Source organism: Barbus barbus (genome assembly GCF_936440315.1).
Source record: "Barbus barbus genome assembly, chromosome: 32".
NCBI classification, from domain to species: domain Eukaryota; kingdom Metazoa; phylum Chordata; class Actinopteri; order Cypriniformes; family Cyprinidae; genus Barbus; species Barbus barbus.
In genome coordinates, this window is record NC_136760.1 from 4456174 (window position 1) to 4481959 (window position 25786).

Below are 25786 nucleotides of genomic sequence, written 5' to 3' on the forward strand. Positions count from 1 at the left end.
TATGCATATCAGTCAAAAGTCTTTGTCTTTAATTCATTGTACTTATTAGATTTGATGCCACTTTTAGACTTAAAGAGTCACCATTTCTTTGCAACAATCTTAATGTAACGAATTTAGGCCACAAAAACTATTACTAACAGATGATACTGTGTATCATATTAACAAGAACATATTATATATTCTTATATATTATCCAGAAATTGCCATACTGTTTCTGTGATACAGCAAAATGAAGCAGTAAAGGTCACACTAGAGCTGGAAAACTTGGCAGGGCTTTAAAAGAACTCAGTGTCGTCCTCCACTGACACACATTTGGAGAGCATTGCGCACATAGCAACCAGGGTCTCCATGACAACGGCAGGCCTTGTCATCTAGGTGCGGACAGGAGTGAAGCCACTGACCGAAATCCTGAAAGCGTTACGCACTGCAGATCTGCTCAGTGAATCTGCAGTAATAGATTATAGCCTCTCCAGCACTTCATCACTGATTTCCTTTTGAAAGATCTGGACTAAAGTCAAGCAGATTCAAAGCACGTTGTTTGCTCTTCAGCCGATCCAGACTATGTTTGAGTTATTATTGTTTGAGGAAGCCGCAATCTGTCTTTCTTTTACTAGACATTATATATCGTTCTATTAAATATTTACTGTGGCAATGAATAATTGCTCAGTCTCAAGTGCTTTTGTCAGTATTCATACTCTTTTGTTTGGACAATGTTTGCTCAGCCTGTTTACGCCAACTGACAAAGTCTGAAACGGATTTACAACTGATAACCCTTAAAGACCTGAAGAAATAATCAGAGGCTGTGGGGTTCAAGAGTTAACAGCACTGTGCCGTTTAAGAACAACGTACCAAGCGTTGAAGTGAACCGAGATCAGATTTCTCCCTCTCACGTTCATTTATCTTAAGTGCCTGAGCTGATCTGATTGAGAAAAGCAATGAGCATTGCAAATGAATATTTATTTTGGGTGGACTATCCCTTAAGCCCAAAGTATACTTTGGCTTTTATGCATACATAAGCGTCATCGTACTGTGCACATTACGTAAATGTTGTCACCAGAATAGTACGCCCATATTGTACACACACCATTTGATTTTGCTGGAAGTGCTGGATGGCACTTCACACTCCAGTCCAGTAGGCGGCGAGAGTGTCTTCCTCAAACACCGCAATCATATAATATCAGAAGTCTCAGGTCTGTACACACAAACATGAATGTTCGGAAAATTTGGTCTGATTTCTTCAAAGCAGTTTGTCTATTCAGAGCAAAAAATGTCAGATGGGCTCAATGAAAATTCAGTTTTACTCGCTAACAGTAGGTGGCACTTATTGAAAAGCAAAATATCATGGTTACACAGTCTGTTTTTTTGAGCACCAACAGCAGCTCTCTGGCCATGACTAAAAGCGCAAATCTTATTGGGTGGACAGAATTTTTTGCAGTGGAAAATAAATTCTGAGATTCATTCATTAAAAAAAAATGTTTATTGCTCTAAATTTGCAACTGGACATTCGTCTTGGAGTGAACATGCCTGTGTTGTTTTGTCACTTTTATATTGTTGTTGTGCATGAAATTATTTCAAAATTGACTTTTGTGCTCCTTTTGCTGGTATATAATGACAATATTTTTATTTTAGGTGTAAAGTTTATTTGTTGGCAAATAGCACTGTTCTATTGCATTTGCATAGTTTTTGAGTTAAAAGAGAAGTTAAACAAGGAATAAGGGCACTTTAGGGTATACTGTATCACATATTACATGTGAGTATGTACTATGGTTGGACTAAGGTCTTCCTGTGGTGAACCTCAGGGCACTAGGGGGCTTTGTTTTCCTTGAGAAGTCAGGCTGGTGTTGGTTTACTCAGGGTCTCGGCCTGAAACAAATACAACTGACACATCTATTGCTACAGCACTGTTAATATACACTGAATAAAGGCGAGATACAGATCTACATAATTAATTCACGAGTCATTTGTGTCGCTAGGTCTCATTTGCTGTGTAATATTCACACTCACGGATCCAGCTCAGCGTTCCCTTCATGCATATGTAAAAATGTTCTTGTCATGTACAAGACTTATATCTGTGTCCATTGAGAGAACAGATCCCGACTAGATTTACAGAGCTCACGGTATCATCTGTCAGGCTGAATAGATGCAGATATAAATGTGTGGTTGCTTCAGGTGCGCTGAGGAGCCGGAGGGGGTGTACTGAGAGCATTTTACAAGCCTGGATGCTTTACTGACAAAAACACTGGAAATGCAAAGCCAAAGGATCCAGTATGGGGGAAATCCCACCTGGAGGAAAACAGTCATTAAAACAAGATTTAAATGTGATTTCTGAGGAAAATGTTTGTTACCAGCAAAATGATACGATGGCTGCCAAGGCATTGCTTGGGTGTTCTGGGTGGTTTCTAGGGTGTTGCTAGGTGGTGCCTTCCAAGTCTCTAGGCTATTCCCATCTCTAGTTATAGCTCATGTGCAATCTTTTGGATATTTACAACTATTACTATTTCTTTACAATTTCAATTCATAACTATTTTATATTTTGGCAAATTGGTGGCTAATTTAAATCTAATTTGTTTGATCTACTAAAGTATAGCCTAGTTTGGTAAACTATTAACTATGGCTTTTGTCTCAGTAAACTCCTAATTTGATGCTTATTAATAGTTAGTAAGGTAGTTGTTAAGTTTTTTAATTTGGGTATCATTTAAGTCTGTAGAAAGAAATGGGTATGCAATAATAGAGATGTTTGTCTTAACAAGCACCACTAATCTACAGACTATATTTAAATCTGGTTTTGAAAGCTGTTGGATATGAAAATCTTTACCCCAGATATATTTCCTGTAGAGTATCTCATAGTGTGATTGACTCTGCCTTTGCCATTTCCATTGTTGCCCAAAATATTTTTAGTGTTTTCATTGGAATGCCTTAAATGGATCATTCTAAAACAGTCTAATGATTTTCATGGGCAAGGCTTAAGGAAAACCCAGAAACGTCCCAAAAGCACATCTATAGGGAATATGAATTTAGTAGCAAATAAAAAAAACAAACAAACCTTTCCAAGCCTTTTTAATAGATTGAGATCTACTTGGAGACTCGTATCTGCTTCTGTGTTTTCCCATGAGCTGGAGTCTTCCTCCCTCTTACAGAAGCTGGGGCAGTCTGTCATTTTCCTGTGATCTGCTATCTACAAAGCTATTATTTTAGTTCAGTGGGTGCCCCCACTGAAAAACTCAAGGCATGACAAGGCAGATCAGAGAGGGAGGGTGGTGGTGTTAAGGTTCCATGACACAAGTGGAATCAAGCCTTGACCCAAATACACAAACAGGCCAAATGAAAACTAATATAAATCTCTGGTAATGTTATTTGAAAGTTAGAAAGACTTCATGTGAGGTCACTGATTCATTCCAGTCTGTTTCCTTCCCCAGTATTTGTTAAGTCGATTCATGCTGTGATGACCTGGGGTCAGTCGTTTGTTGGTGATCTGTTTTGAGTACCGTTCTTATCAGGACTCTTGTGTGATGGCAGTTCTGCTCCAATCAGCTCATCTGAGGGAGTCAAGAGTCTTGATTCTCATGAGGAGCTGAACAAAGACTTTCTCAGACTGATAATTAATGAGAATTTGCATACGGCTTTCCAAAACAAAGCTTTTCAGACCGTTTTAAAAAGGTGGTTTTTAGGGGGGAATGGATACATTTTTGTCGAGTTTATCAGTAAATGGGTAAATCACAAAAACCTGTCAAAAAACATCATTCTACATTTGTATTATTACCTCTCTTTTGCACTTGCAGTGCTGTAGTGATGTCCGACTTGTGAATCATTTGCACCAATTCTGTTTAATTATTCAGCTAGTTGAGAACTGTTTGTAGTGTATTTCACTTTTTTTATTTGAAAATACAGTTTTGCTTAAAAACAAAACTTAATTAGGAGCATTCCATTGTGATATTTTATTGGCAATTAAGCACATTTTTACCCAATTCAGAAAAAATAAATACTTATTGTAATTACAAAAATAGCCTAATTACATTACTATACATATTTAAATTCAAAAGTGTTTATGCATCATGATAGCATTTGTTGTACTCACTTTATACTGATTTTATTGTAAAAAAAAAATATATATTATTACTAAAGGACACTAAAAGGGTAATGTAATCATTAATGTTTGATTTTGTTGTGAAATGTGACCTGAACATGTTTTCTCAGGATTCACCCATGCACACCATGTTAAAATTTGAATAACAAAACCTTGAAAAATGAAATCTTATGTGCGTGAAGGCTTGTGTGTAACAGTGTGTGTGTGTGTGCGCGCGCGCACTACTGCCTTTAAGGGCTCTTTCTCTCTCTTATCAGACTTGTGGGCCATATCTAGTCCTCTATTTGGAGAAGCAGGGCTGAGGTTTGGTGAAGTGTTGCGGACAGCGGCAGGTTGTGTGGAGACGGAGATCCGAGAACAGCAAGAAACACCTTACTGCTCAGTGCCAGAGAGTGAAAGAAGACGCTTTCCTATGGCGTGTGATTGATCTATTCAATCTCATTGGCTTTGGTTGTGCAAGTGGCAGAGAGAGGGAGAGAGAGGGGAATATTAAATATGGCTGGAAAGTCTCTGCACTTGTGCGTCTTGGTGATTTGCGCGATTCAAACAAACACTGGATTTAACATTGACGTGCAGTTCCCGGTTATCAAAGAAGGAAAAACCCAGGGCAGCTTATTTGGATTTTCTGTTGCATTGCACAAACAGACCGAAAAGACAAAGAAGAACTTGTAAGTACCAGGATGACATTACATATGTAGAAAGTTGCTTGTTTTGCTTCTGCGCTAGTCTAAAACGAGGAATACAAATGACATATTCGACATCACAAACCTTTAGATATTTATGCTCCTTGAACGGATTCATCCACATGCATTAATATCTAGTTTTGAGCATCCAGATAAACTAAAACAACCTCTCTTTCGCACCTGCAGCGCTGTGGTGTCTGATTCGCGAATCATTTAGACTATTGAACCGATTCTGTTGAATGATTGAACTGATTTGAGAAGCGTTTGTAGTCTAGTCACTACATTATAAAGAATGATTCAACAACATTATAAAATGTCTAGAGTAGGCTACTAAATATTATCACATGATTATTAAGTTCTAGCTTGTCATTAGCTAGTGCAAGCTTTGAAACGAACCGAATGGTTAAAACGAATCGCCTGTTCATTGCGAGTCCTTAACTTTCACAAACTGCGCAGACGCCATAATTTAGCTACTCATCTGCAGTTTTTGTTTTTATTTTTTATCTGAGTTGTTCTGCTTTATATTATAGCCTAACTGAAGTTCTCTTGAAGTAAATATGCTATAAACAAAATATAGGCCACCAAGCTTGATACTGCCATGGTAAAATCACCAATTTTTGGGCAATGTCATGTTTTTCATAAATATGATAGTCATTCAGCATTATGCTACAGTATACGTCACAATACTGACATCTGATGCCATCACTGAACCATCACAATACCTTTTTTGATCTGCTATGTTTACTTTTAATTTAAGTACAGTTGTATACTTGAACATGAATATAAATGGCACCGTTTGATAGTACTGTAAACGGTGTGCAAGCTGTTTTTATGGTCTATATCGCTTTTCAATTTCTACAGTCTTCTAGTTACCCTCTGAGGACATTTGAATACAAATCCGGTGAAATAGGACGGGTGTTAACACGCCAACAGACGCCAGGAACAGTCAAAACAATAAGACTGTGTTCAAACCGTGTAGCCAAAGACAGGACAGTAGAATGCTGCAACTTTGAGATCATTGCATTATCTTTCTCCCTGTTATGAGAAATGAGACATAGGTCCAGATGAACCTGTATATATTTGCCGCTGGCTATGCCAAAATAAATTACACCTCGGACATGGATTTATAGCTGAATGTGGGCAGTGCTTTCATTTCAAAGAAGGAAACAATCGGATATAAACATAATCCTTTCTTTAGGCTTTTAAAGCTGTTATAAGATAAAGTCTGATATCAAAAGTGCACAGATTTATTTTCTTGCTTTAAAGTAGATTTCTTCAAAGATATGCAGGTTTTGTACGACAGAGCTTTGTCATGCCTTCATATCCTGTGCCGGTATAACCTGTTGCCTGCAGACTGTTTATGCTCCTGATAAACCTATTACCCTCTCGGTGGCTGCTTTCAAAAGGAAAACTCTCAGCAATGGCCCCCTGCTATATTTCAAAGCATGTAGCACCAGAATTAGCAGCACAAATATGGGTCAGCAGCACCTCGCTTTAGTGAGAAGATGGATTGCATGTGCTGTATATCATTGTTGCTGATGTATTTTGTGAAGCTGTCAGCTATGCCTCTGTTGTGGGATGGTAGGGAGTTCCCCTAAATTGCTCTTTCCTTATTTGTGATTTCCTGATAATTTAAGAGCCTATCGTCTAGTTTCATCTACAGACCCTGATGCACTTCAAAGAACAGAGGAATCTCCTTGGCGCATGTTTTAGTGATGACGCTGCTTTGAAAGTAATCACCTAAATCACTTCACCTCTCTGCTGCATCAGGCTGTTATAAATTTGCCACTTAACGCAGTGTTATTATTAAGGACTGGATGGATGCTGTGCCCTCTGGGGAGCGTGATATTGTCCAGGCACTGAAACCTGAGACGGTGAGTGTGTCCATCTCTCATAGGCGGATGGGGACACTGGTACAGAAATGACATTTAGGATCTGTGTCAAGGATGGCTAGATGGGCAGATGCGCGGTTAAAGAAGACCCATCTGTGTTCACTTTAACAATCTGCCACTTAAAGAGATGCTTTATATGCTGTAAATCTGTACATGCCAGCTTGTGAAAGGCCAGCTAATAAAGTCAGCACTGTACCTGTATATAATATATATATATATATATATATATATATATATATATATATATATATATATGATGTCTATAATGTTATTTTGTAAAATTTCTAAAATAAAGTGCTTATATTTGTTTACAATTAACTGTGAAATTGATTTTAATTATGCTGATTTGGATTTTTTTGCTAAAGATTCTTTAAAATTATTGAAATTAATAAAGTTACAATTACATTTCTAAATTCTGACTTCATGCATGTCACTATTTAAAATAATTAAATTATATAATAATTAATTAATATAAATATGACATATTATTATAATAATACTATTTAATTTAAATGAATAATTATAGACAGATTGCTTGTAAAATAGATTAAAATTGATTCTGGTTAATCCGTTATTATTTTAGTTTAATTTAGTTTAATTTAATTTAGTTTAGATTTTTAGTTTTATTTATTTTATTTTTTATTGTGCCCAAACAGGATGATTTTCATTAGAGAAGAGTATCAGATTTGTTTATTAATTTATTAATGTACTTATTTTCTGCAGTATTGTAGTTCAAGTTTGGGATAAAAATGTTCTTATGGAGGAAAATGAAGTTGTAATAAGAAAGGCTATATAATATATCTAAATATGATATTTTGATTTAAAAAAAAAATATGCAACTAAAACCATTTTTGACATCAGTATTTCATCGTTGGGAAGAAAACCTAGTTTTCTTTATGGTTGACTTTTCTCACTTTTCTTTAGAGCTGAATTTTATTGATGCATCTTATGAGAGAGATCTAATCAAATCTCTCTTTAGGCCATGTTTGTCTAAGCAGGACACTGTGCAGACCCCTCTTTTAACTCTGCATATCCTGAGAGATGGACTGTGCTGGCTCAAACTGAAGCGTTTTCAATGAAAAGAGAGAAATAAATAAATTTCTACTGTATGTTTTCACTGCTTTTCTGCATTTGTCAACCAAAAACAAAATGTCTGCATGTTCTCACTTCAGAGACAAGAATTTAGCTGAGCATGAGGAGAACTTTTAAGTAATGCAGAAGTGCAAGCCATTGCCCATTTACAACATGCATTTAACACTGCTTTAGTGTGCAAAATGAAGACGTGTAAGTTTGAAAAAGACAAGGGAGGTGAAGGATGAACGTTTATAGTTTTTGAGGGAATACAATGCAGTTTCATTAACTAAAACTAAAAAAATGTTACTTGGAAAAAAAAAACTTTAACATTACTAATTTTTCTTTGACATTTTAAAAAAACTAAAATCAAATAAAATGACATATTATTAACTTATTACTGGTAGCTAAAACCTTAAAAAACATTTTTGTTAATTGCAAACAAAACAAAAAACTTTTGTACATTATTCTACAGTACTAAAATAATGTACTAAAATAATGAAATAAAATAATAAAAACTATATAGACATTTTAAAAAAAATAATAAAATGACAAAAACACAACAAAATAATTAAAACTTGAACTAAAAATAAAGTGAAAATCTAAAAATATCTCATTTAAATATTGACAAAAACATATAATTATTAATTTATTATCATTAACTAAAACTAAAAAACATTACAAATAAAACACTAATACTAAAAATGTAAAAAAATAAAAAATACTTAAAGTAAAACTTAAAAAAAATAAAATAAGGCATTTAAAAAAATAGCACTTTACCAACTTATCTGATCCTTTTGAGTAATGGAGAATCATCTTCATATCACAATTGTTACAAAATATAAGGAAATGGGACCAAACGAGAAAATGAAAAGGAAAAGCTGTTTGCAGCTCATTTTGCTTTCATAATCTGTTGTATTTTATTCATTTAGATCGTTTGGATGATGAGAAGTCATCTCTGACAGGTGCTGGAGAAACTAGGTTACAGAAAGTCAGAGAAATGTATTATTCTTCAATAAAAGCACAGACAAATACTTTATCTTTGGAATAAAGCGCACCGATGAATCATGCACAATAAGACCAAGAATATGCTTTAAGGGCTAAAAGGGATCAAAGCCAATTTTAAGCCTCCCAGAATGAACTGTTCATATCCCGACTTGATCCCTTTGCAGAGATGGCAGCCTTTCAGAGCACAAAACAAATATATAGCCCCCTTACAACCTCTTTAAACAGCTCGTTCAGCATGGAGTGCCCAGTGCTGCTTTATCTTCTCATTCTGTGCAGGAGCTTGTGGCTCTTTGATTGGTTCTTCCTGTCCTCCGACCCTGTGGAATGCTGAGAATTCCTCATCCTGCCCTGCTCAAGTGGGCCTGCCATGGTTGCAGGTTGGGACAGGACCGAAAGAGAGGAAGAGGCATTTGGGAACCTCTCAAACAGAGGAGGATTACAGCGCTATTAGAGGCCTGCGAACCAGACATGCACAGTCATTTTCTGCCTCAGAGAGAGAGTTTATTAAATGCTGCGCTTTTGTTTTGTGATGGAGAGTAAGATCAGATCAATGGGTCTGATTCCTCTGAGTCACGCATTTAATTAAAAGAAGGAAAATGTGTTGCTGAGCCAGACCATACTGTAACTGTCTGCGATCTATAGCTCAAGGCAATGTTTTTTAATTTGACAGGCATGATCTTCGCTCTCAAAATAAATCTGTTAATGAGAGTTGAAACTCTTAAACATTCCATCTCCCTCTTATAAAACATCACTGTTGCTCCATAAATAGTTCAAATAGTCTTTAATAGTCACAATCCTCGCTGGCGTACCTCCCTCTTTCTGATTGTTTAAAAAAAAAGAATGATCTCTAGAGTAAATGTTTGCTTGGACTTTCACATTCCCAAGATTAATTTCATGTCACTATATTTAAACGAGAAAAATGCGTTTGTTTATGCATGAATAAACAGAGAATGAGCTGTTCAGTGCATGGCATGAATACGTGAGGTTTGGCAAGCCTCCAGCCTTCTCGTTTTTCATCCCAGCAGTTCCTCTGTTTGATTCATATGTGGGTCTTTGAAGGCTCCAGCTGTGTACTGTGATGATACCCTGTAGGATTCTGTGCTGACTTGTTGACTGATGATAATGGTTTATTGATGAAATGTCAAATTTGAATGCAGCGACAATGGCATTTATCATTTAGACATTTGAGACATCAGCAGTATCTAACTAAATTTAAGTGGTAAGTCTGTGCCAATTCTATTTTTACAAAATGGAAAATGCCTTCAGGGACCTATTTTAAAGCAAGTTTGTCCAGAAATGATCACTTGCTCATCCTCACATGATTCCAGACCAGTAGGATATTTTTTCTTCCTTGGAAAACACTAAAAGTGAATTTTTGATGAAAATCCTGGCTGCACTGTTACATATAATGTAAGTGAATGAGGATGTGTGCTGTCAAGATATTGAGTTGTCATTTTTGTGTGAGCTATCAGTTGTACAGGATTTGGACTGGCATAGACCCTGAAGTTATTAATTGCTGATTCAGACTCACTTTGTGATTCTTTTACACAACCGGAATGTAAAATGTCATAGATGTTCCTGAACAAAAATAAAATATAATAAATATTAAATATAATAAAAAATCAGATGTTCGTCTTACATAATTACCATGACAAAATCAGTAGTTATTTTAATATCATTGATATATAATTTCTTATTATTTTGTATTTGATTTTTAAAAATATATTTTCCTTTTTCACTTTGATTTTAAATTTGAAAGTTATTTATTTATTTTTGTTTGTTTTTTGTTATTTGTTGTGTGTTATGTTATTTTTATATGTTTATATGTGTTACTTTTTATTTCATTCATTTTTAGTTTTAGTTATTTTAGAAACTACACACAAATATGAAATGTTGCCCAAATTATCTGGGGGAAAAAACACATTTTTTTTACAGAGCAATATCACAAAAATCACTTTTAGAGTGATTTTTTTCCACCTTATGAACAGCAAAAATTTCGACAGCCAATCAAAATCTACACTGTAAAAAATCTAAAGTTGAGAAAACTTAAAAGTTTAAGTCAACCAGCTTCAGCAGATTTGAATTTTTTCAACTTGTTTTTAGTTTATACCACAACAAAAAAAAAATCTACAAAAATAAGTTGAGAACTCAAAAAAATCGGCTGAAGCTGGTTGCCTTAAACTTTTAAGTTTTCTCAAATTTTGATTTTTAACAGTGTACACACTTAGAACAACTAGCAGTGAGCTCAGAATAGGCATAGCGTTATAGTATGTTGGTGTGGATGTAAATATAGTTACTGTTATACTTTTCATTCTTGGTGTGAACAGCTGTTTTTTTAATTAATCTTATTCAGAATGATGTCAGTTCTCTAAGAGATGATACATTATTTTGTGTTACAAAATAACAAAAATCACCAGACACGAATCTGTTGCCATATGAGGAATTATGAATTTTCTGATACAGGAGTTGTGCTTGTCCATTAAGAATTTGTCAGCATGCTCCTATATTGTTGCTAGGGTGCTCAGGATTGTGATAGGATGTTGCTGGTTTTGTAATTGTCCTAACAGCATTAAGTGGCTCATAACATTTGGGGCTGAAGTCTGTTTTGCAGATAATCTTAAACTGAGCTGTAAAATATCTGGCCATCAAAAGACCCCTGTTGGGAACACCATGAAGTCCACACAGGGAACTGGCTTCAATATCTCATCCTGAGCAGATTATATCAGATGAGAAGCAGTGAAGGTGTCTCACGCATAAGTGAAAATAGTCACCCAGGGAGCTGGATACGTCTGGTTCCTCGCTCATCATTACTTAGTGCTCTCAGCAAACGTTATACAAAAGGCACACTTTTCAACACGTACAGGAGAATGCAGATGAAATGATGGTGAATAAAATTGAATTTAAGATAAAAGAAAAGAAAAGAAAGAATTACAGTATCTTTGAATAAAGAATTACAGTATCTTTGGTTTTTGTACATTTTTAGGATAAGTTTTGCAAATCACACATTGACATATGCCACTATCCTGTAATGGCTGAGCTTAAAAATAAAATGCTAATGAACCATGATTATTTTTTCTTCTCAGTCATTTTATTTATGATTGGACTTGTAAACTTTTGTATATTCTTTGCTGCCTTGTAAACACTGCTGTTTCCTTCAAGAAATTTCCATCATGAAAATCTAGCTGTTTTTTGATCCACCTTGCATATCTAAGGTCAGCGGTCACAGTGAAGTCAAGAATGCACTATAAGACTCAAGCGTGGCATCTTTGATGGTTTCACACGATGGCTGGTCTGCTACAGGAAGTCTCCTCAAGCACTGTCGCAAATGTGCAAATCAACACAAAGGCAACCTTGCAATCTGCAGTTCCCTTTCAGTCGGTCACTCCGAGTCACGTCGGATGACCGACGAAATTGGGATCTCGCCAGAGAGACCAATCCACTTCGAGTGTAACTAAACGAGCCAATGAACATTGGCATGCGATCATTGCATCCAGCTGCCGCTGATCACAGCGTGAGCATAAGAGGCAGCAGGTGCACCGTATGAGGAGCTTACAAGATTGTGGAAGGCACCTTTTACTGCCCCGAAACAAATCTTGTGGCTCCTCCTCCCTCACCACCCTCGATGGTGGGGCCGCTTTGGGGTACGCGGGCATCCCCTCGGTGGAGCGGTCTGTGGCCATGCAACTATGTCCAACAGCCGCTACCACCCTGCGGGGTGACCCGCGTCTCCCCTCACGGGCCTGTAAGTATTCGTCAGGTCTAACTGGCAGTGCTTATAGAGCCTGTGGGGAGGCGGCTTCTGCCCTCCACGCCATGGCGTTATTGCAGGTCCACCAGGCCAAACCTCGCTGCCCCTCCGCGGGTACGTCGGTGGCCCCGCTGGTCACGCTGTCTCTCGGAGCCTGGCTAGCGCTCCCCAGTCCGTCTCGGTGGCTCCTGCGGACCATCAGACTCGGCTATGTGATTCAGTCCGCCCGGCGTCCCCCCAAGTTCAGGGGCATACGGTTCACTTCAGTCAAGGCCGTCGATGCCCCTGTCTTGCGTGTGCGGAAATCACAGTCCTGCTGGCGAAGGACGCGATAGAGCCGGTCCCTCCAGCCAATATGAGGTCGGGGTTTCACAGCCCTTACTTCATTGTGCCCAAGAAAAGCGGTGGGTTACGACCGATCTTGAATCTGCGAGTTTTGAACCGTGCACTTCACAAGATTCCATTCAAGATGTTGACGCAGAAACGCATTTTCGGGTGCGTCCGTCCCCTAGATTGGTTTGCAGCAATCGAGCTGAAGGACGCGTACTTTCATGTCTCGATTCTCCCGCGGCACAGGCCATTCCTGCGGTTCGCGTTCGAGGGTCGGGCATATCAGTACAAGGTCCTGCCGTTCGGGCTGTCCCTTTCGCCTCGCGTCTTCACGTCTTCAAGTCGCAGAGGCGGCCCTTGTTCCCCTGAGAGAACGGGGTGTGCGCATCCTCAACTATCTCGACGACTGGCTCATACTTGCACAGTCTCGAGAGCAGTTGTGCGCACACAGAGACCTGGTGCTCAGGCACCTCAGCCAGTTGGGCCTTCGGGTCAACTGGGAAAAGAGCAAACTCGTGCCAACGCAGAGGATCTCTTTTGTCGGCATGGAGTTGGATTCGGTCAACCAGACAGCACGCCTCACCCAGGAACGTGCTCAGTCGGTGCTAAACTGCCTCAAGACTTTATCAGGCAGGACGCCGGTCCCACTGAAACACTTTCAGAGGCTTCTGGGGCATATGGCTGCAGCTGCGGCTATAGTTCCGCTCGGTCTGCTCCATATGAGACCGCTTCAGCACTGGCTCCATGGCCGAATCCCGAGGTGGGCGTGGAAATGCGGTACTCTCCGGGTTCAGATTACACCGGCCTGCCGCAAAACCTTCAGCTCGTGGTCAGATCCCTCATTCCTTCGGGCAGGAGTGCCCCTGGAGCAGGTATCCAGGCATGCTGTGGTATTCACAGATGCCTCGGCCACCGGCTGGGGAGCCATGTACAACGGGCACGCAGTGTCAGGGGTTTGGACGGGTCCCCAACTGCGTTGACATATCAATTGCCTCGAGCTGCTGGCAGTACGCCTTGCCTTGAGTCGCCTCAGAGGGCGCCTTCAGGGCAAGGATGTTCTGGTCCATACGGACAACACTGCGACCGTTGCGTATATCAACCGGCAAGGCGGTTTACGCTCCCGTCGCATGTCGCAACTCGCCCGCCACCTCCTCCTCTGGAGTCAGAAGCATCTGAGGTCCCTTCGTGCCATCCACATCCCGGGAGTGTTCAATCGGGCAGCCGACGAGCTGTCTCGAGCAGCACTTTCAGGGGAGTGGAGACTCCATCCCCAGGTGGTCCAGCTGATTTGGAGTCGGTTCAGAGTTGCTCAGGTAGACCTGTTTGCATCTCCGGAAACCACCCACTGCCAGTGGTTCTACTTCCTAACCGAGGCAACGCTCGGCACAGATGCACTGGCGCACAGCTTGCCCCAGGGTCTGCGCAAATATGCGTTCCCCCCAGTGAGCCTACTAGCACAGACACTGTGCAAGATCAGGGAGGACGCAGAGGAGAGCAGGTCTTGTTAGTGGCTCCATATTGGCCCAACAGGACCTGGTTCCCGGAACTCATGCTCCTCGCGACAGCCCCTCCCTGGCCGATTCCTCTGAGGAAGGATCTGCTTTCTCAGAGACAGGGCACCCTCTGGCACCCGCGTCCGGACTTGTGGAAACCCCACGTATGGTCCCTGGATGGGACACGGAGGTTCTAGGTGACCTACCCCAGGAGGTAGCACTCACTATCGCTTCAGCATGTGCACCGTCCACAAGACGGGCCTATGCTCTGAAGTGGAACCTGTTCGTCGAATGGTGTTCCTCTCACCATGAGGACCCCCGGAGATGTTCGATCAGAGCCGTGCTTTCCTTTCTGCAACAAGGGTTGGAGCGTAGGCTGTTCCCCTTCACCCTTAAGGTTTATGTTGCTGCCATTTCCGCTCACCACGACCCCGTAGAGGGGAAGTCGGTGGGGAAGCACGATCTGGTTGTCAGGTTTCTTAGGGGGGCCAGGAGGTTAAATCCTCCTAGGCCTCCCTCCCTACCCTCTTGGGATTTGGCATTGGTGCTAAGAGCCATACAAACTGCCCCCTTTGAGCCTTTGCAGTCAGTCGAGTTGAAGTTTCTCTCTATGAAAACCCTACTCCTGACTGCATTGGCCTCGATCGAGAGGGTAGGGGACCTGCAGGCATTTTCAGTCGACGAATTGTGCCTCGAGTTTGGGCCGGCTGACTCCAGTGCAACACTGAGGCCCCGGCCCGGCTATGTGCCTAAGGTTCCTACCACTCACCAGGTAGTGAACTTGCAAGCGCTGCCCCTGGAGGAGGCAGACCTAGCCCTAGCCTTGCTCTGTCCTGTACGCGCACTGTGACAGTACGTGGATAGAACTCAGAGCTTCAGGACCTCAGAACAGCTCTTTGTCTGTTACGGAGGACAGCAGAAGGGGAAGGCTGTTTCCAAGCAGAGGATGGCCCACTGGATAGTGGATGCCGTCACCTTGGCCTATGAAGCACAAGGTGTGCCCTGCCCACTCAGGTTGCGTGCTCACTCCACTAGGGGTGTCGCATCGTCCTGGGCGCTGGCTCGTGGTGCCTCACTAGCAGACATCTGTAGAGCTGTGGGTTGGGCGACTCCCAACACATTCGCTAGGTTTTATAGCCTACGTGTCGAACCGGTTTCCTCCTGTGTTCTCACCTCAAACGGGTAGTGGCACTGAGAGGCCCGGCTCAGAGTCGGCTTGCGGCGTCCTTACGCCTAATTCTCCAGAGAGTTCCTTAACCAGGCAAACCCTGTCGAGTCCTCCAGCACTCTGGCGTCCGGACGTGGCAGAGCGTCGGCGCCAGGCCTTTCAGCCAATGAATTCTTGAAATCTGGTGTGAGGCTAGTGCCCATATGAGAGACCCTGTCGGGATCCCAATTTCGTCAGGTCATCCGACGTGACTCGGAGTAACCGACTGAAAGGGAACGTCTCGGTTATGTATGTAACCCTCGTTCCCTGAAGGAGGGAACGGAGACGTCACGTCCCGTCGCCACAGTCGCTGTACCTCCGCTGAGCTGCCATGAATTAATGCGGTGCACCTGCTGCCTCTTATGCTCACGCTGTGATCAGCGGCAGCTGGATGCAATGATCGCATGCCAATGTCCATTGGCTCGTTTAGTTACACTCGAAGTGGATTGGTCTCTCTGGCGAGATCCCAATTTCGTCGGTCATCCGACGTGACGTCTCCGTTTCCTCCTTCAGGGAACGAGGGTTAAATACGTAACCGAGACGTTACTTGTGTTGAGTGCTCACCAGCATGGCAGAAGAAAAAATAGGGTTTTAAGTGTGGGCTGAGGTCTTTAGTTGGCTTAATTCAGCATATTCATCTGAGCACTCCCAAATGAGCAATGATACATCCGACACGAATTAGCTAAACAAGTTTCAGGTCAGCAGCTATTTTAGTCTCCTACAGAGGAAGCGAGAGGTGCTGGATGTGCTTTTCTGGGCCCTTCAGCATGAGCGTTTGATCTGTACGGATTAGAGAACTGCAGCTGAACATGTTCAGGTCACCATGAAATGTGTTTTGCTCAGGTCATTGTGGTCAGGTCACGGTCTCGCACAGCCAGACTTCTGACTTGTTGGCATAGAGTCTGGTCCACATTGAATATTCCGGCCAAGAATTGACCTAACACTGACAATTTTTATGAATGCTTGTGTTTATTTATTTATATTTTTATGAAGTAGGAAATAGCAATAATAACCTGACTAATGACTTTTATTAGGGCTGCATATTGCTAATTGCATTTTAATAGCATTTTGCTTTTCTATTAAGCATAATTGTCTGCAATATTGTCCCAGCAGTTATTTATCCTGAAATCAGTTCTTGCATTTCAGTTAACTTGCATTGGTAACATGTATAAATGAGGCCTCCATGTATAAAGTTATTTGTTTGTCATATAAATATCAGGTATCGTTCAAAGAACTAATGCTTAAATATGGAAAACTTTGGAAAATCCAGTGATTATCTTTTCATTAAAAGCTTTCATTATGGAATCTAGCTACTTCAGCATACATATTTTCCAAGTTACAGGACTTTTTGGATTGCAAATACTAAGAAATGTGAATTATTTAAAACTCTAAAATAACAACCCATGTTAAACCAAAAGAATTTGCCCAAAAATTGTCCCAACTAGTCAAACTGTTGTCTGAAATATTAAGGGTTTGTGAGTTACCAGCATGCATTGCAGCATGAATAAATTATGCGGTTACTTTTTTTTATATATAATGTTTTATAAACTCATCATTTTGCATTTGTTGATTCATTGTATCATAAGTATTGTATTCATTCGATTTTGTGGGAAAAAAATGTAATCTTCTGTTATGAAAATGTTATGGAAATGATGTAAATATGTGACATTTTCACACCAGTTATATTTCTCTGCCTAGGGGAAACCTGCACTTTTGCTGAGTGGTACTATTGAACTTTTTCTGAATTTATGAACAGTTGAATGACAGTAATGTTGATAGATGCTTCATAATCAGGTTGTGATTCTCCTGCTCAGAGTAGTAATTATGCCATTTACCAAAATCTAAATAGATTAAAGAGCTTGTTCCCGGCTTGAGTTGTCATATTCAATATGCCATCTGAGTGGCTGTATTACCCTGTTTACGATATTTGCACTGAAATGATTATCTAGTCAGCAGGGAACTTCACTGAATAATCCAATCACCAATAATCTAATCCATTGAACAATCTATTTATAGAAAAGAATCGACATCAGAGAGGAGTGGAGAAGAAGCCCTGGCGTGACGGTGCTTTTTAGTCTTGTCTGATTCTTTTTGTGCCAGTAAATTTGTCTTCAATCAGGGCTGTTAAATAATATCTTAAATATTATAATATAAATAATATGAAATATATTATTTCATATATTTTATATTATATATAATATAATATTTAATTTAAAAAAATTCAATGTGTGAAATGTAAAAGCAAATATACAAAAATATAAAATAATGCAAATACATTAAAAAAATTGAACGTTAAACAAAATAAATCAAGCCACATTAATGTGAAATTTTGGATGTCATAAAAATATTGCATATAACCAAAAAAAAATTGTATTAGACTATTTTATATTATACTATATATAGGCGGCTTTAATTTTCTCACTGACATGCGTTGTGTGAATGACCTGATATCAGTTCAATCATATCTCCATACAGGCGTAAAGATCCCAGGTTCATCTCGATCAATCGTCTGTCCTCCATTCTACACAGGTTAAAGTGAGCGTAACTATGGTGGAATCGGTGATTTTGAGCCATACGGGTTGTTTGGATGTTCAGTCTCAAACAATGTCTGAGTATCTGCTCTGATTAGTTTAGTTAGGATCAGCATGAACCTAAAAGTTGTCACTTTATCACAGGACTGCAATATTGCATTCCCAAACAGCACATGCACATGGAGTATCAATATTTATTGAAAAATCTGTATTTTTGACAATATTCCAACCTACTGATACCTAGTTGCTACTAACAAAAAAACCTAACATTGTCCTACAAAGCGAACATTTTTACATCGGGTCTGTAAAGTCACACTATATCGTGAAGCTGAAGCTTGTCACAGTCTTGCCAGTTCTTAATGCCAGTCTCACAGTTCACTAAACAGGCCTGTTCTCAGACATGCCCTAATTCCTCACAGCATTACTGGGACAAACTGAGGTCATGTTTTTGTTTAATTTTTCCACAGACTACTGTGGTTGATGGCCAAAGTTGCAGGAGTTTCCATTGATGTTACATGTTGCATGATTACTTTAAAGGGATAGTTCACCCAAAATTATCAGTCTGTCATCATTTACTGTTGTTCCAAACCTGTACAACATACTTTGTTCTGGGGAACACAAAAGAAAATATTCTGCAAAATTGATCTTATTTTGTCTGTAAAATAAAAGTCAATATAGTCCAGTTTTTTTTTGAACCCCAGAAAATAAAATACAGGTTTTGAATGACATGTTCAAGTGCTTTGTTGTCAGAGAGAGTAGGAATCATGAAGACAGCAGGTTTATTCTTTCATATTTCTTGCATGGGGAAATCTTAATAAAGCTGAAATGTAGTGAAGATTAAAATACAGAATCCCATTCGTTGGCAACCATGTAAACATTACCTGCACTATTGTATTCATAATGTGGCGGCAACATTACGTGTGCTAAAACATTCATGATGACTAAGAAGGGTCAAAATGTAAAATAGCATCAGGTATGAAGTGTATAATAAGTGATTTTATCCTTTGGTTACACCCAGATTCTCTGCTTTTGTTAATACAGGAGGCTTTTAAGCTGTGTTTCAGTAGATGAACCAGATATACAGGAAGTGTTGAGGAAACCTGTGAGAAAACAGTCGTTATTATCACAGTTTTGTTTGGTATTGCTAGTGATGCAGAAATTATCCACTTTTCTTTCAACGTGTGTTAGTTGTCCATTTAATCTCATTGCTGTCCAAGAGAAACAACTGAGATATTAAAGATACATAATTTGTGCTTTTTTTCTGTATGGACCAGTCATCTCATCGTTCCCTTTTCTCTCACACACTTACACACACACATAGCTGTGATGCCCATATCTGTGATTGTCTCCTGCTCTGGGAGTGTCTGTGGAATCTCAGATAAAGCTGGTAGTGAGTGATCCTGAGAGCCAAGGCCTCTCTCTCGTTCACAGGATGAGATCAGACTCTTACTGCTGTGAGCTATGCTTTTTATTGTTACTGCAGTACCATATACAGTTTTGGTCTGATGTGTGTCCAAGGTACCTCAAAGATACAGTCATGGCCAAAAATATCGGTACCCTTCGCAAATATGATCAAAGAAGTCTGTGAAAATTAATCTGCATTGTTAATCCTTTTGATCTTTTATTTAAAAAATTCACAAAAATCTAACCTTTCAATGCAGATTAATTTTCACAGCCTTCTTTGATGCCGATATTTTTGGCCATGACGGTATATACCATGGTTAAAAACATCTTTTTGGTACTTTTCTATTAGTGATATTGTCTGTTAGTGAAATATTGCATACTTATAGTTCTTTCTGTTAACTTAACTCACACAACACAATTTTCAGTATTAAATAATATAAAAAATTTATTTCACCCAAAAATGAAGATTCTGTCAACATTTACTCACTCTCATGTCATTCCAAACCTGTTGAACTTACATTCTTCTGTGGACCACAAGTGTCCCATTGGTTTCCAATGTAGTCCGATTTAGTTTGGACACCAGCATTTTTCTAAATATTATCTTTTGTGTTCATACAGTCTTAAGTCATAAAGGTTTGTGACTATTTGAAGGTAAATGTAATTTTTGAGTGAGCTATCCCTTTATGTAAAGAATAATGTAACAGGAGCTTATCAGGTCGTTCATTGTCTCTTTGTTTTGGCTACTCTGTAGTGTCTGAATTGAATGTGTGACGTGTCATAGCGAGCCAGGAACCTACTAGCTCCATTTGAAGGCTGCATTTGTTTTATGGAAGCAGCACCACACGTTACCATGTTTTTTGTTATGTAACTTTTTTATCAGGTGACTTACATTGTTCAATATGGCGCCTTGATTTAACACTGCAATCAGGCAGGAGAAAGGTCACTTGTAACTGAAATGCACACTTTAAAATCTTACCAATATTTTACATTAGTGGTGTATATTTTCTTACAACAGTAGTGTGTTTGGATTTTTGTGAACTACAAACCATAATCAGTTTTTGGCCTTTTGATATAGGCGCAGTGAGTTTTTGATGGTTTTCATAGTTATGTAGCAAAAACTATTTACAATTTTACTGTCTGCATACCAATAACTTAATATGAAAAATAAAGCATGTTTTTGTATGTTGCAATATTTTGCAATATGATGTTGCCTTTTTATTGGATGTTACAGATGTATTGGAAGCAGGTAAATTTGAATATGGCATTGTTTTATTATGTTGATTGTTGTATATCTGGATGGCAATAAAAGGTTAATGCTCTACTGCATTTAAAAAAGTAGCCTACCACCTAAACTACACTAAACCTAACCATTGTGACTTGTGTTTCACTGGACTCGAACCCGAGTTTAGTGGTGTACCAGGTGTGCTACCAAGCAAGTTGACTTCGTCACAAAAGGCAAAAATATGGAGCTGTTATGTGATGCAAATATATATATATATATTTGCATCAAAATATATTAATTTACAAATCATGTTCTGCGATAAAAGTCTTTATTGATCGATAATCTGCACTGTGTTAAAATGAATAAACATTTTGTTGCTTTACCACCACTATTTTATACACTTTTGGAATGTTGCCAAATGTAGTAGCCAGCATTTCTGCCGTTATTTTAGTTCTTTTCTGTAAGTGTTTCTCCCACTCCGCTGTGGTTTGCTCAGTGTAAACACTAAGCAGCAGGGTATCGGTGCTAGTATGAGACAGGTACTCTAAGTTTGGGGAGGAGAGTCATTCCTGCAAAAACCACTGACAAATATTAGTCATGACTGATTGCAGGTTTGGTTCAGCACTCTCACCGGAGAAAAATTCCTGTAATGCCATTTGACTGTGGGGGTCTTGTCTGAACATGAGTAAACTGCACTCCTTTAAGACCCGCAGTCCATTATAGTGGCTTTATTCACTATATGAGTGATACTCAGAATGGAATGTCTTCCACTGATGTCCACTAGAAGATCACTCAACACTACTACTGCTCTTCTAACAAAAGTTTTAGCAAAGAACAATCTCAGACAGTAGATATCGCACCTCTGATAGTCTAAGGAAAGCTTTGTCCTCTGCTATCAGTGAGGAATGGGCTCGAGTTTAATAACTTTGCAAGTCCAAACTATTCTTGCTAAGATCACTGCACTGACATCTGGTGATAGAGCGTGTCCCCTGGGCTCAGAAATAGCTCCCGTCTTTCATGACATCATTCACGCTCTCAGAGAAGCTGAATTTCATAGCTCCAAGGTCTAATACGTTGTGATTAGAAGCACTGAAGAAGAAGGTTAATATGAAAAAAATTTAGGGAAAATTTACACTTTTTTTTTTAGCTGATGAATGATACAGACAGCCAATCGTGGTGTTCAGTCTTTACAGAACACAAACAAGACAGACACATAAATAGCACTTATAATAAACAGAACACTTTCATGCATTGGTGTGAACGTTAATATAGTTATCGTTTAAATCATCTTTATAATTATCGTTTTTGCTGTGAATGGGTTTAGTATTTAATCGTTGTAAAACGTAGAGTAGCACATTAGTTTTCTTTGTTTCTTCCCATTTGTTTACTATTTTTTTAGAGCTAGGTTTTGACAATTCTGATTCACAAGCTCTTGATTTGACTCTGATCTCAATTTGATTTGATATACTGTAAATTCATTTTTATCAGTAGGTCCAAAAGTCCATACTTTTAAATTCAATTGTTATTTATTTTAGATATAGGCCTACCAATCAGCACTCAAAAGTTGTATACAAACATTTAAAGGTTTTTATTTTTTATATGATATAATTGTTTATTTATGATTATGAAGTTTAATACTGAATTTTGAAAAACTTTTAATGGTGACCCAGTTGCTAGACTAATTTTCATTAAGTTTCATGAGCTTTTTTTTCTGTTCTAGCTCAAGTACATGTTTTCACTGTTTAGTATTTATGCTTCCACTTACTTGCTACCTAACAACCTCATAAAAGTCTCCCTTCTGTGACGCCATCTGCCTCTAAAGGCCAAAGCAGCACATGACTCTGAAGCCCTGGGTCATGTGACAGAGCCTTAAATGCCATTAATAAATCTTACATTCAGTTGCATATAAATTTGCTTTTTTCTATACATGTGTGTGTCCAAAAAGGGGTGCAGCTCTAGTAAGTTATTAGATCAAATGCCATGGTGGCATACCCTCTTACTTATTCTCATGTATAATAAAACGTGCAAGAGGAGAGGAGAGAAAATAAAAGGACAAACTGCACCTTTCCTTTCAGGTTTGGGCTTGTTTTCTTTCTCTGGTCCTCTTCTCCTTCATTCTTTTTCTATACTACGACCATACACTTACAAATTTACTCTCTACGTTCATTTTTAATACATGGTACTTGTGCTGGATTTGATCAATTGTTTGATCCAAATCAGGAACTAAATTAAACATCTTGCCACTTTTGTTTATTCCAATATAAGACCTTTAAGACCAGTTTTTTGTATAGACTACTCTCTATCCAAAAATCACTTGAGATTTGGCACTCTGGGTTCTCATCACCCACATTTTGTTTATTCTACAACCGAATGAAATGAAAAAAAAATTGATTAGCAATTGTGAGGACAAGCTGACCAATTTTACATTCATATCATTTACAGTTAAGGCTCATATTTTGGTTAAAAGTCATGTTGAAACGAAAGTAGTAACAGATATTTTCTTGAAATGAAAAAAGAACAAATGTGGTTCTATGCATCGGTTGCTGATTGGATGTTGAGTGGAATCAGATGAACACACGCTTGTAGAGCTGTGGTTTAAACCGAGTAAATGACTGAGGATTCCTGGTCAGTTTTTGTTTAAATTAAACACATACACTGGTGAATTGTTCACACTATTATATACATTTAGAAAATAGATTAATTGTATTCAGAAAAATTGTAATTTTATCGATTTGTATTGAGTGTTTGCTGCTCTTCTGTAGGCTCTTAGTCGGAGCGCCCCAAGAAAAAGCCCAGCCCCAACTCAGCAAATTTAACATTAATGAAACCGGAGCCGTGTATTACTGTCCCATCTCCATCGACCAGCATGACTGCAGGAGGATGGACCTCATCAGTCCACGTAGGTATTCATATGACTTATCAGAAATATATGCTTAAAGCAGGAAAAATAACTTGATAAAAACGAATTTATTCTCTGAAAATGTATGAAGACTTATTACATGTTACATTTTTTATTCACAAGTAAATGTATTGTGTAATGGATGTTTAGATGGTGTTTTTTTTCTTGAAAGCAAGACAAAAATACTGATTAAGAAATAGTTTTGCATTGTATACCTGTTTGACCTCTGGATGGTATTGTGATTTATACAATACACTACTGTTCAAGACCAAAGAAATCAAACAAATATTGTGAAATATTATTGCAATGTTTTCTATTTGAATATATTCTATGCTGATTTTATCAATGTTAGAAACAATTTTGCTGGAAACCATGATACATTTTAAAGGATTCTTTGATGAACAAAGAACAAGTATTTTAATTAGAAATATTTTGTAACATCATGAATGTATTTAATTTAATGTGTCCTTGCTGAATAAAAGTATGCATGCTTTAGAAGCTAAATGTCATTGAAAGTGTTGCCTTAGATTGAAGGACTAAGGTAAATTTAGGGCATTGAGTTCACAGATGAGCTAATGTGTCTCACATCCACATATCAGCACTCAGACAGTCCTATCTATTTCCCAAAATTACCTGCTCCTGTGTTAGACTTAAGTGAAAGTTAAAACAAGCCTCAACACAGCAACCATAAAATGCATCTGTCTGAGTGCTGTCTCACTCCGTGTTATTCAAAAGACCTTCATCTTCACATTTCTAGCCTGCCTTTCTCCCTCTTCTGTCAGGTCGGCTTGACTGGCTCATATTGCAGACAGGTATTTGCTTCAGAATTAACATGATACGTTCAGCACAGGAAGTGTTTGAGTCTGCAACATAAAAGTTACTTTGAGCAGACACAGAGCATGTCTGTTCTGGTTTACAGCATTTTACTAAGACTTTAAAAGTATGGACATTTCTTAGCTTAGTACTTGTTAGCTTTTTATGTAGTACTTGGTGTGGTGGATAAGTATACTAAAATAAAACATTAAATACCTTATAAACCATACAGCAACACTCTAGCATCCACAAACAAAACTTTAGCATTGTGGTGTCGACTTTAGCAGTAGTCAAAATTTTGTTTCAGCAAAAGCACTCAGAATATGATCATTTTTGAATTCATGGGAAATATAGACTGCTATTTACATTTTCAATGCAAGTGTCACAGTCTTTAAGTGTGCTTAATAGTATTGCACTCTTAAAAATATATATTTTTAAAAACGATATTTGCCGATAATATAATATTAATGAAATAAAGGGCCAATTAAGTGTACAAAAAGATAATGCAATTTCATGAATGTATGTCTAAAAACACTTTTTTACTTCAAAGTACATTTGAAAGAACATTTATTTTGGTCTGCTTACTAATAAACCACAATGTACAACCCGAATTCTGGAAATGTTGGGACGTTTTTTTAAATTTGAATAAAAAGAAAACTAAAAGACTTTCAAATCACATGAGCCAATATTTTATTCACAAGAGAACATGGATAACAAATGTTTAAACTGAGAAATTGTAAAATTTTATGCACAAAATGAGCTCATTTCAAATTTGATGAAAAATTGACACTTAAGACTGGTTTTGTGGGCCAGGGTCACATATTATAGTATAGTATTATAGTGTATTTTATAGTATATTTTATAATAAAGTATATTTTATTTTACCATAAATGTTTGTCAATGCATTCAGCATAACCATATCTGAAAGACAGCAGAAGTAATTATGAAATTACATGTAAAGATGCAATTTAATTCTACTTAAGTGGGCCAAAAAACATTTGTATTTAATATAAATTTAAACCACAATGCATTTTCATTTCATTGTTTCATTGTTCTTTTGAAGTATATGAGTTCCATTACAAATACTCTTTTTAAAAGCATGCGTATGTTACTATTTCTGTTCGAGAATCTCTCTCAAGCCAACAATTGAGCATGCTGCTACCTCATCATTCAGATTCAGATATAGAGAAATGCTCTTTTTGGACAGATTGAGGTATAACGTATCTGCTGTCTGATGGAGTGTGTTTCTCCTCCAGCGCAGTCAACAGAGATGGTGGAGGGCATGTGGCTGGGAGTGACCGTGGCCAGTCAGAGGAATGGAGGACGTGTTCTGGTGAGATCAGATGCATCTTTGGTTCCTTTTTTATAATAAACTGTTTATTTGCAAAGGCTAGAGCATCA

The 25786-nt window shown here is 38.4% G+C and overlaps 1 protein-coding gene across 1 annotated transcript in view; it reads left to right on the forward strand.

The window, feature by feature from the left end:
• The first annotated feature begins 4380 nt into the window (after nucleotides 1-4380).
• The window catches only part of LOC306852137 (integrin alpha-3-like), a 49462-nt gene continuing 28056 nt past the window's right edge, over nucleotides 4381-25786 (forward strand). Inside the window, exons 1-3 of the mRNA XM_079388797.1 lie at nucleotides 4381-4752; nucleotides 23436-23572; nucleotides 25642-25718. Of these exons, the coding sequence (XP_079244923.1) occupies nucleotides 4580-4752; nucleotides 23436-23572; nucleotides 25642-25718 (387 nt within the window). The 5' untranslated portion in view covers nucleotides 4381-4579. The remainder of the gene's footprint in view (nucleotides 4753-23435; nucleotides 23573-25641; nucleotides 25719-25786) is intronic.